Source organism: Salvelinus namaycush, chromosome 19 (assembly GCF_016432855.1).
Source record: "Salvelinus namaycush isolate Seneca chromosome 19, SaNama_1.0, whole genome shotgun sequence".
NCBI lineage: Eukaryota > Metazoa > Chordata > Actinopteri > Salmoniformes > Salmonidae > Salvelinus > Salvelinus namaycush.
The window spans coordinates 7,153,899-7,167,459 of record NC_052325.1 but is presented as its reverse complement, the minus strand read 5'-3'; the positions used below and the strand labels follow the sequence as shown (position 1 = coordinate 7,167,459).

Sequence of the window (13,561 nt, the reverse complement as noted above, 5' to 3'; positions counted from 1 at the left end):
CTCTGAGCTTGGTACATAAGATTATTGTGCATCTAATATCTATATATCTATCTATATGTGCAGTACATTCGGAAAATATTCAGACCCCTTGACTTTTTACACATTTTGCTACGTTACAGCCTCATTCTAAAATGGATTAAATCGTTTTACCCCCTCATCAATCTCCACACAACACCCCATAATGACGAAGCAAAAAGAGGTTTTTGTTAAATGTATTAAAAATAAAAAACTTAAATATCATATTTACGTAAGTATTCAGACTCTTTACTCAGTACTTTGTTGAAGCACCTTTGGCAGCGATTACAGCCTCAAGTCTTCTTGGGTATGACGCTACAAGCTTGGCACGCCTGTATTTGGGGAGTTTCTCCCATTCTTCTCTGCAGATCCTCTCAAGCTCTGTCAGGTCGGATGGGGAGCATCGTTGCACAGCTATTTTCAGGTCCAGGCTCTGGCTGGGCTACTCAAGGACATTCAGAGACTTGTCCCGAAGCCACTCCTGCGTTGTCTTGGCTGTGTGCTTAAGGTTGCTGTCCTGTTGGAAGGTGAACCTTCGCCCCAGTCTGAGGTCCCCAGTCTGAGGCTCTGGAGCAGGTTTTCATCAAGGATCTCTCTGTACTTTTCTCCATTCATCTTTCCCTCGATCCTGACTAGTCTCCCAGTCCCTGCCGCTGAAAAACATCCCCACAGCATGATGCTGCCACCACCATGCTTCACTGTAGGGATGGTGCCAGGTTTCCTCCAGACATGACGCTTGGCATTCAGGCCAAAGAGTTCAATCTTGGTTTCATCAGACCAGAGAATCTTGTTTCTCATGGTCTGAGAGTCTTTAGGTGCCTTTTTTCAAACTCCAAGTGGGCTGTCATGTGACTTTTACTGAGGAGTGGCTTCCGTCTGGCCACTCTACCTTAAAGGCCTGATTGGTGGAGTGCTGCAGAGTAGAAGAGTCTTGGTGGTTCCACATGTCTTCATTTTAAGAATGATGGAGGCCACTGTGTTGTTGGGGAGCTTCAATGCTGCAAAAATATTTTGGTACCCTTCCCCAGATCTGTGCCTCGACACAATCCTGTCTCGGAGCTCTACGGACAATTCCTTCAACTTCATGGCTTGCCTTTTGCTCTGACATGTGCTGTCAACTGTGGGATCTTATATAGACAGGTGTGTGCCTTTCCAAATCATGTCCAATCAATTGAATTTACCACAGGAGGACTCCAAACAAGTTGTAGAAACATCTCATGGATGATCAATGGAAACAGCATGCACCTGAGCTCCATATCAAGCAAAGGGTCTGTTTTTTTTATAAATCTGTTTTTGCTTTGTCATTATGGGGTATTATGTGTAGATTAATGAGGGAAAAAATGTGTTTTCCATTTTTGGAAAAAGGAAAGGGGTCTGAATACTTTTTGTATATGAAACTGTTTTCTGTTTCTATCGTTATGTATTAATATAATACTGATTCTTAAATTGAACACACACTCAAACACAGATACACACAAAGGTTCACACACACACACACACACACACACACACACACACACACACACACACACACACACACACACACACACACACACACACACACGCACACACACACACACACAGATACACACACACACACAAACATTAACCAGTCCTTGTCCCTCTGCCTCCAGCCCTGATGCATGCGGTGGTGTTTGGTAACGTGACCGCCATCATTCAGAGGATGTACTCTCGGCGCTCCCTCTACCACACCCGTACCAAGGACCTGAAGGACTTCATCCGGGTCCACCGCCTGCCCAAGGCCCTGGAGCAACGCATGCTGGAGTGCTTCCAGACCACGTGGTCTGTCAACAACGGCATCGACGTCAGTGAGGTGGGTTAGAACAACAGAAGGCTAAGACCTTCTGACGTCTATGCTCTCACTGTCTCTCTCTGTCACTCACGCCGTGCTCTCACTGTCTCTCTCTGTCACTCACGCCTTGCTCTCACTGTCTCTCTCTGTCACTCACGCCTTGCTCTCACTGTCTCTCTCTCTCACTCACGTCTATGCTCTCACTGTCTCTGTCTCTCACTCACGCCTTGCTCTCATTGTCTCACTCTGTCACTCACAACTTGCTCTTACTGTCTCGCTCTGTCACTCACGCCTTGCTCTCACTGTCTCTCTCTGTCACTCACGCCTTGCTCTCACTGTCTCTCTCACTCACGTCTATGCTCTCACTGCCTCTCTCTCACTCACGCCTTGCTCTCACTGTCTCTCTCTGTCACTCACACCTTGCTCTCACTGTCTCGCTCTGTCACTCACGCCTTGCTCTCACTGTCTCTCTCTGTCACTCACGCCTAGCTCTCACTGTCTCTCTCTCACTCACGTCTATGCTCTCACTGTCTCTCTCTCTCACTCACGCCTTGCTCTCACTGTCTCGCTCTGTCACTCACGACCTGCTCTCACTGTCTGGCTCTGTCACTCACGACTTGCTCTCACTGCCTCTCTCTGTCACTCACGCCGTGCTCTCACTGTCTCTCTCTGTCACTCACGCCTTGCTCTCACTGTCTCTCTCTGTCACTCACGCCTTGCTCTCACTGTCTCTCTCTCTCACTCACGCCTTGCTCTCATTGTCTCGCTCTGTCACTCACAACTTGCTCTTACTGTCTCGCTCTGTCACTCACGCCTTGCTCTCACTGTCTCTCTCTGTCACTCACGCCTTGCTCTCACTGTCTCTCTCACTCACATCTATGCTCTCACTCTCTCTCACTCACGCCTTGCTCTCACTGTCTCTCGCTGTCACTCACACCTTGCTCTCACTGTCTCGCTCTGTCACTCACGCCTTGCTCTCACTGTCTCTCTCTGTCACTCACGCCTTGCTCTCACTGTCTCTCTCTGTCACTCACGCCTTGCTCTCACTGTCTCTCTCTCACTCACGTCTATGCTCTCACTGTCTCTCTCTCTCACTCACGCCTTGCTCTCACTGTCTCGCTCTGTCACTCACGCCTTGCTCTCACTGTCTCGCTCTGTCACTCACGACTTGCTCTCACTGTCTCTCTCTTTCACTCACGCCTTGCTCTCACTGTCTCTCTCTGTCACTCACGCCTTGCTCTCACTGTTTCTCTCTCTCACTCACGCCTTGCTCTCACTGTCTCTCTCTGTCACTCACGCCTTGCTCTCACTGTCTCGCTCTGTCACTCACGCCTTGCTCTCACTGTCTCTCTCTGTCACTCACACCTTGCTCTCACTGTCTCTCTCTGTCATTCATGCCTTGCTCTCACTGTCTCGCTCTGTCACTCACGCCTTGCTCTCACTGTCTCTCTGTCACTCACGCCTTGCTCTCACTGTCTCGCTCTGTCACTCACGCCTTGCTTTCACTCTCTCTCTCTGTCACTCACTGTCTCGCTCTGACTGTCTCTCATGCCTCGCTCTCACTGTCTCTTCTCTTTCCCCTCTCTCTCTCTCCTCTCTCTCTTCTCTCCCTTCTCTCTCTCAATCTCGCTCTCCTCTCTTCTCTCTTCTCTCTCTCTCTTCTCTCCTCTCTTCTCTTTCCCCTCTCTCTCTCTCTCTCTCTCTCTCTTCTCTCCTCTCTTCTCTTTCCCCTCTCTCTCTCTCCTCTCTCTCTCCTCTCTCTCTGCTGTCTGTCTTGTTTTCTTTTCAATGCTGCTGTTCCTCCTGTGTTGATTCTTCTGTCAGTTCTTTTCTCAAGTCCTATCACTTGTTTTGCCTCTCTTCCCCCTGTGCCACCTCTTCAACTTTCCGTCTCATCTGTCAAACCCCTCTGTCCCAACTCAATCGCTCATATTTTTATTCCCTTTCTCATTCTGCTTCACTAGTTGTTGAAGGACTTCCCAGATGAGCTGAGGGCAGACATCGCCATGCACCTTAACAAAGAGCTGCTGCAGCTGCCTCTGTTTGAGTCGGCCAGTAGGGGGTGTCTGCGCTCCCTGTCCCTCATCATCAAGACGTCATTCTGCGCCCCGGGAGAGTATCTCATCCGCCAGGGAGACGCCCTGCAGGCCATCTACTTTGTCTGCTCTGGGTCAATGGAGGTGCTGAAGGACAACACTGTGCTGGCTATACTGGGCAAGGAAACTTAGGGCACACACACACACACACACACACACACACACACACACACACACACACACACACACACACACACACACACACACACACACACACACACACACACACACACAGACAGGCACACACACAGACAGGCACACACACACACACACAGGCACACACACACACACAGAGACAGGCGCACACACACACACACACAGACAGGCACACACACACACACACACACACACACACACACACACACACACACACACACACACACACACACACACACACACACACACACACACACACACACACACACACACACACAGACAGGCACACACAGACAGACAGGCACACACACACACAGACAGGCACACACAGACAGGCACACACACACAGACAGGCACACACACACACAGACAGGCACACACACACCTAAGTGCACATACAAACAATCACACAATCACACATGCTTAGCATTTGCAGTGAATTCCTGGGGAGCTCCGGATTGGAAACCCGTGTCCTTCTGCTTGTCACCCATCCCTAACCCCAATCACTACCAGCTTAAACCTAGTTAACCCCAATCACTACCATCTTAAACCTAGTTAACCCCAATCACTACCATCTTAAACCTAGTTAACCCCAATCACTACCATCTTAAACCTAGTTAACCCCAATCACTACTATCTTAAACCTAGTTAACCCCAATCACTACCAGCTTAAACCTAGTTACCCCAATCACTACCAGCTTAAACCTAGTTAACCCCAATCACTACCAGCTTAAACCTAGTTACCCCAATTACTACCAGCTTAAACCTAGTTAACCCCAATCACTACTATCTTAAACCTAGTTAACCCCAATCACTACTAGCTTAAACCTAGTTACCCCAATCACTACTAGCTTAAACCTAGTTACCCCAATCACTACCAGCTTAAACCTAGTTAACCCCAATCACTACCGGCTTAAACTGAGTTAACCCCAATCGCTACCATCTTAAACCGAGATAACCCCAATCACTACCAGCTTAAACCTAGTTAACCCCAATCACTACCAGCTTAAACCTAGTTAACCCCAATCACTACCAGCTTAAACCTAGTTAACCCCAATCACTACCATCTTAAACCTAGTTAACCCCAATCACTACCAGCTTAAACCTAGTTAACCTTTACAGCGCCAAGCAGCTGATGCATCTTCCGGAGTAAATGTCTTATATCTAATATCTACAGGCTAATCTGTATTGATGGGCACTAGGCATATTGGTATTAGTGAAATAACATATTGAAATGTTGAATTACATTAGCCTAACTAGACTCTGAATTATTGTCGTTGGAAAAGTCATTCATGGCCACGTAATGAAATAACAAATGAAATTTGAAGTACCCTGACCTACACACACACACATGCACAGACACACAGAATTGAGTGTGTGACAGACTGACAAAGGATAATTTCCCAGTAGACTGGCCAAAGTCGAGTCAATTTCACAGAGGTGACGTTCACTCAGACAGACCTGGAGACTGGGAGGAGAACTAGCTGATGTGGAAACTAGGAACATGAAGGAGAGGAGAAAAGGAGGAAAAATAGAAGGAAAGGCTAGAGATGTTCTGTTAGATTCAAGTAAGAGAGATAAGAGAACAAAAAGAACAACAAAAAAACAGAAAAACAAATAAGTGACTGAGTAAAATAACATCATATAGGCAGGAATCAGTAACGGCTCCCCCTCCCAGCCCCCACCCTCCCACGGCTTCACCTCCCACGGCTTCACCTCCCACGGCTTCACCTCCCACGGCTCCCCCTCCCACGGCTTCACCTCCCACGGCTTCACCTCCCACGGCTCCCCCTCCCACGGCTTCACCTCCCACGGCTCCCCCTCCCACGCCCCCCCTCCCACGGCTTCACCTCCCACGGCTTCACCTCCCACGGCTTCACCTCCCACGGCTTCCCCTCCCACGGCTCCCCTTCCCACGGCTCCCCCTCCCACGGCTTCACCTGCCACGGCTCCTCCTCCCACGGCTCCCCCTCCCACGGCTTCACCTGCCACGGCTTCACCTGCCACGGCTTCACCTCCCACGGCTGCCCCTCCCACGGCTCCTCCTCCCACGGCTCCCCCTCCCACGGCTCCCCCTCCCACGGCTTCACCTGCCACGGCTCCCCCTCCCACGGCCTCACCTGCCACGGCTCCCCCTCCCACGGCTCCACCTGCCACGGCTTCACCTCCCACGGCTCCACCTGCCACGGCTTCACCTCCCACGGCTTGGTAGATTTGAACACTGATTAGTGGCTAAATTGGAAAACAGTGGCTGTATAGTAACATGCTATACATGACGCAAGGGGCTCAGAGTCTCCGCTTCACAGCTCTCTATGGGTTTTGACTGACACTTGAGCAACTTTTGTAAATGTTTTGTTGTCTGAGTGAGGGAAAGACTGTAGATTAATGTTTTGTTGTCTGAGTGAGGGAAAAGCTGTAGATTAATGTGTTGTTGTCTGAGTGAGGGAAAAGCTGTAGATTAATGTTTTGTTGTCTGAGTGAGGGAAAAGCTGTGGATTAATGTTTTGTTGTCTGAGTGAGGGAAAAGCTGTAGATTAATGTGTTGTTGTCTGAGTGAGGGAAAGACTAGATTAATGTGTTGTTGTCTGAGTGAGGGAAAAGCTGTAGATGAATGTTTTGTTGTCTGAGTGAGGGAAAAGCTGTAGATGAATGTTTTGTTGTCTGAGTGAGGGAAAAGCTGTAGATTAATGTTTTGTTGTCTGAGTGAGGGAAAAGCTGTGGATGAATGTTTTGTTGTCTGAGTGAGGGAAAAGCTGTAGATTAATGTGTTGTTGTCTGAGTGAGGGAAAAGCTGTAGATGAATGTTTTGTTGTCTGAGTGAGGGAAAAGCTGTAGATTAATGTGTTGTTGTCTGAGTGAGGGAAAAGCTGTAGATGAATGTTTTGTTGTCTGAGTGAGGGAAAAGCTGTGGATGAATGTTTTGTTGTCTGAGTGAGGGAAAAGCTGTAGATTAATGTGTTGTTGTCTGAGTGAGGGAAAAGCTGTAGATGAATGTTTTGTTGTCTGAGTGAGGGAAAGACTGTAGATTAATGTTTTGTTGTCTGAGTGAGGGAAAAGCTGTAGATGTATGTTTTGTTGTCTGAGTGAGGGAAAAGCTGTAGATGAATGTTTTGTTTTCTGAGTGAGGGAAAAACTGTAGATGAATGTTTTGTTGTCTGAGTGAGGGAAAAACTGTAGATGTACGTTTTGTTGTCTGAGTGAGGGAAAAACTGTAGATGAATGTTTTGTTGTCTGAGTGAGGGAAAAACTGTAGATTACGAGGACTCAATGTATTTAGCAAAATGAGACGGTGAAGATTAGAATGAATACCGCTTTGATGTCATACAAGCAAGTCAAACACCCAGGAGTACAAATGTGCACCTCACATTTCCATATCATAAAACTCATGTGATACACAGTGTGAAGGTTCATGATCACTATGTTTGATGTATAGTTACAAGATGCCATGGCGTTATACCCTGGGTTGTCCTGAACAGAAAGAGACAATGTTTGTTATATTGTGAAGTATTTGAATGCACTCATGATTCAATTCTATGCGACCAAAATGACCATCTGCTTCTCTGAACTGCCTTGTGAAAGAATAACACTGTAAGATGTTGTTTTATAACCTAGCCAGTCATGTTGGCAAGAGAACAAGCTTTCAAATGATGCCCACCTGACCCAGATTGTGATTTGGACCGTTTTTGGATTGCGTAAATAGCAACAGTAATTGTGTGATGGCAGGGATGCAGGGCTGTGTTCCAAAGAATACAACCACGACTGCGCTTGCTCTAGTTCCTCAATGGCACCGCCAGGAGAGCTCAAAAAAGCACCTTATAGTTTAAGACTTCTTTGAGTCATAAAAGTGCATTGAAATTGAGTAGGTACTGTGCACACTTTGGAGAGGTGTGGCCACTTGGAAACACTAGTTTCCACCAAACATCACACAAGCCATTGTCAGAACATTCTTATTATGTTGCTGTACAGTAAATGTAAAATGCACACCAAATCAACGGTGTAATGTTTTGGACTCAGTCTTGTCAGGTGAAATGTTGTCCTTACCTTTCCTCTAATCATTTCCCATAGTCCCCAAACTGTTCCCTTTTAATTGCTGCCATGGTTTTGCATATGCTTTCCATAATTGTTCAATTTAGCCCTATCCATATAGGCCAGTTCCCACATGTGTAAGGAGTTAAGGGGATATTGTGTGTAAATCTCTCTCTATGCCACAGTGTCAGACAGATAGAAGAGGGTCTGAAACACTGGGCTGGTAGATAGCTGTATGTACTGCTGACTGCTCTGCTGTGACATGTGAAGACATTCAAATAACACACACACACAGTCACACACAGGGGCAAGGTTGAGACTGCGGCTATCTTCCTTCCTCCAAACATGGCTAACACAGTGCCTGACAGCCCTTAACTGCTGCTATACACAACTATCCAACAATCACACAACTGTAGAACACACACAAACTCAACATGTAGAATCCACACACGCAAACTCAACACCTAGATAGACTCACAGGCTTAGTCAGTCACTCACACACACAGGCTCAATCAATACATTTTCCCCCCACATTTTTTTTGTTTATGTTGTGAATTATGCACAGTAATCCTCCTATCTCCAGAGAGAAGAGCTACCTATTCTTCCTGTCCCTGTAGACACACCTTATATCAGACCACACACACACTCTTCTTATCTAACCACACATGACACACGGCTTATAGAACCACATAACTTCTCCATTAAGACTGCAATATGCTGTACATACACACACAGTCTGCAGTAGGCTGTACATATGTTTCTGGCACACTGCTCTGTAAAGAACACCAGCAAAATGAAGGGGTACCATGCATCACTTGAAACTCCTTCACCAGGGATATTCAAATCAGGGCTCAAGGTTAGCAGTGCTGCTGTTGGTTTTCTTCTTTCCCTGGAAGTGAAACCGGAATCAGTCCCTGATTAGAGGGGAAGGGTTGAAATCCAGCAGTGCTGCGGACCTCGAGGCCCTGCTCTTCACCTCAATGTTAAAGTAAAAAACATGTTTCCATTTTTAATGATCTTGAAGTGGTACATGTGGGACATTGTCACATCACATGAGGAAACTAAGCAGCTATTTTGATGCTAACTGCTAGCGTACTGGACTTCATTACACTGGACTTTCATCATTACACTGGACTTTCATCATTACAACTGGACCTTTATCATAACACTGGACTTTCATCATTACACTGGACTTTCTTCATTACACTGGACTTTCATCATTACACTGGACCTTTATCATTACACTGGACTTCTGTCATTACACTGGACTTCCATTATTACACTGGACCTTTATCATTACACTGGACCTTTATCATTACACTGGACTTCCATCATTACACTGGACTTTCATCATTACACTGGACTTTCATCATTACACTGGATTACACTGGACTTTCTTCATTGCACTGGACTTTCATCATTACACTGGACTTCTGTCATTACACTGGACTTCCATTATTACACTGGACTTTCATCATTACACTGGACCTTTATCATTACACTGGACTTTCATCATTACACTGGACTTTCTTCATTACACTGGACTTTCATCATTGCACTGGACCTTTATCATTACACTGGACTTCTGTCATTACACTGGACTTCCATTATTACACTGGACCTTTATCATTACACTGGACCTTTATCATTACACTGGACTTCCATCATTACACTGGACTTCCATCATTACACTGGACTTTCATCATTACACTGGACTTCTGTCATTACACTGGACTTCCATCATTACACTGGACTTTCATCATTACACTGGACCTTTATCATTACACTGGACTTTCATCATTACACTGGACTTTCTTCATTACACTGGACTTTCATCATTACACTGGACCTTTATCATTACACTGGACTTCTGTCATTACACTGGACTTCCATTATTACACTGGACCTTTATCATTACACTGGACCTTTATCATTACACTGGACTTCCATCATTACACTGGACTTCTGTCATTACACTGGACTTCCATCATTACACTGGACCTTTATCATTACACTGGACTTTCATCATTACACTGGACTTTCTTCATTACACTGGACTTTCATCATTGCACTGGACCTTTATCATTACACTGGACTTCTGTCATTACACTGGACTTCCATTATTACACTGGACCTTTATCATTACACTGGACCTTTATCATTACACTGGACTTCCATCATTACACTGGACTTTCACCATTACACTGGACTTTCATCATTACACTGGATTACACTGGACTTTCTTCATTGCACTGGACTTTCATCATTACACTGGACCTTTATCATTACACTGGACTTTCATCATTATACTGGCCTTTATCATTGCACTGGACTTCTGTCATTACACTGGACTTCCATTATTACACTGGACCTTAATCATTACACTGGACTTCCATCATTACACTGGACTTTCATCATTACACTAGATTACACTGTACTTTCATCATTACACTGGACTTTCATCATTACACTGGACCTTTATCATTACACTGGACTTTCATCATTACACTGGCCTTTATCATTACACTGGACTTCTGTCATTACACTGGACTTCCATTATTACACTGGACCTTTATCATTACACTGGACCTTTATCATTACACTGGACTTCCATCATTACACTGGACTTTCATCATTACACTGGACTTCTGTCATTACACTGGACTTCCATCATTACACTGAACTTTCATCATTACACTGGACCTTTATCATTACACTGGACTTTCATCATTACACTGGACTTTCTTCATTACACTGGACTTTCATCATTACACTGGACTTTCATCATTACACTGGACCTTTATCATTACACTGGACTTCTGTCATTACACTGGACTTCCATTATTACACTGGACCTTTATCATTACACTGGATCTTTATCATTACACTGGACTTCCATCATTACACTGGACTTTCATCATTACACTGGACTTTCATCATTACACTGGACTTTCATCATTACACTGGACGTTCTTCATTGCACTGGACTTTCATCATTACACTGGACTTCCATTATTACACTGGACCTTTATCATTACACTGGACTTTCATCATTACACTGGACTTTCATCATTACACTTGATTACACTGGACTTTGATCATTACATTGGACCTTTATCATTACACTGTACTTTCATCATTACACTGGACCTTTATCATTACACTGGACTTTCATCATTACACTGGACTTTCTTCATTACACTGGACTTCCATCATTACACTGGGCCTTTATCGTTACATTGGACCTTTATCATTACACTGGACTTTCTTCATTACACTGGACTTCCATCATTACACTGGACTTTCATCAATACATTGGACCTTTATCATTACACTGGACTTCCATCATTACACTGGACTTCCATCATTACACTGGACTTTCATCATTACAACTGGACCTTTATCATTACACTGAACCTTTATCATTATACTGGACCTTAATCGTTACACTGGACTTCCATCATTACACTGGACTTTCATCATTACACTGGACTTTCATCACTACATTGGACTTTCATCACTACACTAGATTACACTGTACTTTCTTCATTACACTGGACCTTTATCATTACACTGGACTTCTATCATTACACTGGACTTCCATCATTACACTGGATTTTCATCATTACACTGGACCTTTATCATTACACTGGACTTCCATCATTACACTGGATTTTCATCATTACACTGGAACTGTATCATTACACTGGACCTTTATCATTACACTGGACTTTCTTCATTACACTGGACCTTTATCATTACACTGGACTTCCATCATTACACTGGACCTTTATCATTACACTGGACTTCTGTCATTACACTGGACTTTCATCATTACACTGGACTTCTATCATTACACTGGACTTCCATCATTACACTGGACTTTCTTCATTACACTGGACCTTTATCATTACACTGGACTTCCATCATTACACTGGACCTTTATCATTACTCTGCTATCAAACAATAATGAGGCTATATGCAGGGGGTATCGGTACCGAGTCAATGTGCGGGGGTACAGGTTAGTCAATGTGCGGGGGTACAGGTTAGTCAATGTGCGGGGGTACAGGTTAGTCGAGGTAATTTGTACATCTAGGTATGGGTAAGGTGACTCTGCATAGATAGTGTAAAAACAAATGGAGGGGGGTGTCAATGTAAATAGTCCAGGTGGCCATTTGATTAATTGTTCAGCAGTCTTATGGCTTGGGGGTAAAAGCTGTTAAAGAGCCTATTGGTCCTAGACTTGGTGCTCTGGTACCGCTTGCCGTGTGGTAGCAGCGAGAACAGTCTACGAATTGGGTGACTGGAGTCTTTGACAATTTTTTGGGCCTTCCTCTGACACCGCCTAGAATATAGGTTCTGGATGTCAGGAAGCTTTTGGAATTGAATTGAATTTATTGGCCCCAGTGATGTACTGGACCATACGTACTACCCTCTGTAGCTCCTTACGGTCAGATGCCGAGCAGTTGCTATACCAGGCGGTGAAGGATGCTTTCGATGGTTCATCTGTAGAACTTTTTGAGGATCTGAGTACCCATGCCATATCTTTTCAGTCTCCTGAGGGGAAAAAGGTGTTGTAATGCCCTCTTCACTACTGTCTTGGTGTGTTTGGGCCATTATAGTTTGTTGGTGATGTGGACACCAAGGAACTTGAAACTCTCGACCCACTCCACTACAGCTGCGTCGATGTTAATGGGGGCGTGTTCGGATCGCCTTTTCTTGTAGTCCACGATCAGCTCCTTTATCTTGCTCACATTGAGGGAGAGGTTGTTGTCCTGTCACCACGCTGCCAGGTCTCTGACCTCCTCCCTATAAGCTGTCTCATCGTTGTTGGTGATCAGACCTATCACTGGTGTAAAATACTGTATGTGCATAATGATGACGGGTGTGTGTTTGCGCAAATCCGTACGTGGAAGGCCAGGAGCAGAAGTGTGTAAGTGTTTGAGGGTGATGACATGAGCACGAATAAGATCACAGACACGTGTATGTGTCTGTCTGTAACAGGGGAATGATGATACTCAAGGCTGCACTTTGAGGAATAGCACCGTGTGTGTGTGTGTGTGTGTGTGTGTGTGTGTGTGTGTGTGTGTGTGTGTGTGTGTGTGTGTGTGTGTGTGTGTGTGTGTGTGTGTGTGTGTGTGTGTGCGTGTCAGTCAGTGTGTGTGTATATATGAAGAGATAAGCAAGCAGCCCCTGTGTCTACTGGCGTGTGAGTCTGCGTGCTTGGACTGCTTAGTGGTAAGCTTAAGAAGCAATTACGTTGACAAAAGTTTTATGATTACTACTAGGGATGCAAAGGGTCGGAAACTTTCCGGGAAATTTCTGGAAATTTACCAGACATTTTCCATGGGAAGTTAAGCCCGGGAATTTTGCTTAAATTCATCAAAAAATTACCTTATAACAGTCAACCTTTTTTGTGGGATACACATGGCAATTCTAGGTCTTGTGGCATATT

The 13,561-nt window shown here is 45.1% G+C and overlaps 1 protein-coding gene across 1 annotated transcript in view; it reads left to right on the top strand.

The window, feature by feature from the left end:
- The window catches only part of LOC120063662 (potassium voltage-gated channel subfamily H member 8-like), a 193,344-nt gene that overhangs the window by 161,505 nt on the left and 18,278 nt on the right, over nt 1–13,561 (top strand). Inside the window, exons 11-12 of the mRNA XM_039013958.1 lie at nt 1,650–1,849; nt 3,793–4,042. Coding sequence (XP_038869886.1) covers nt 1,650–1,849; nt 3,793–4,042 — 450 coding nt within the window. The remainder of the gene's footprint in view (nt 1–1,649; nt 1,850–3,792; nt 4,043–13,561) is intronic.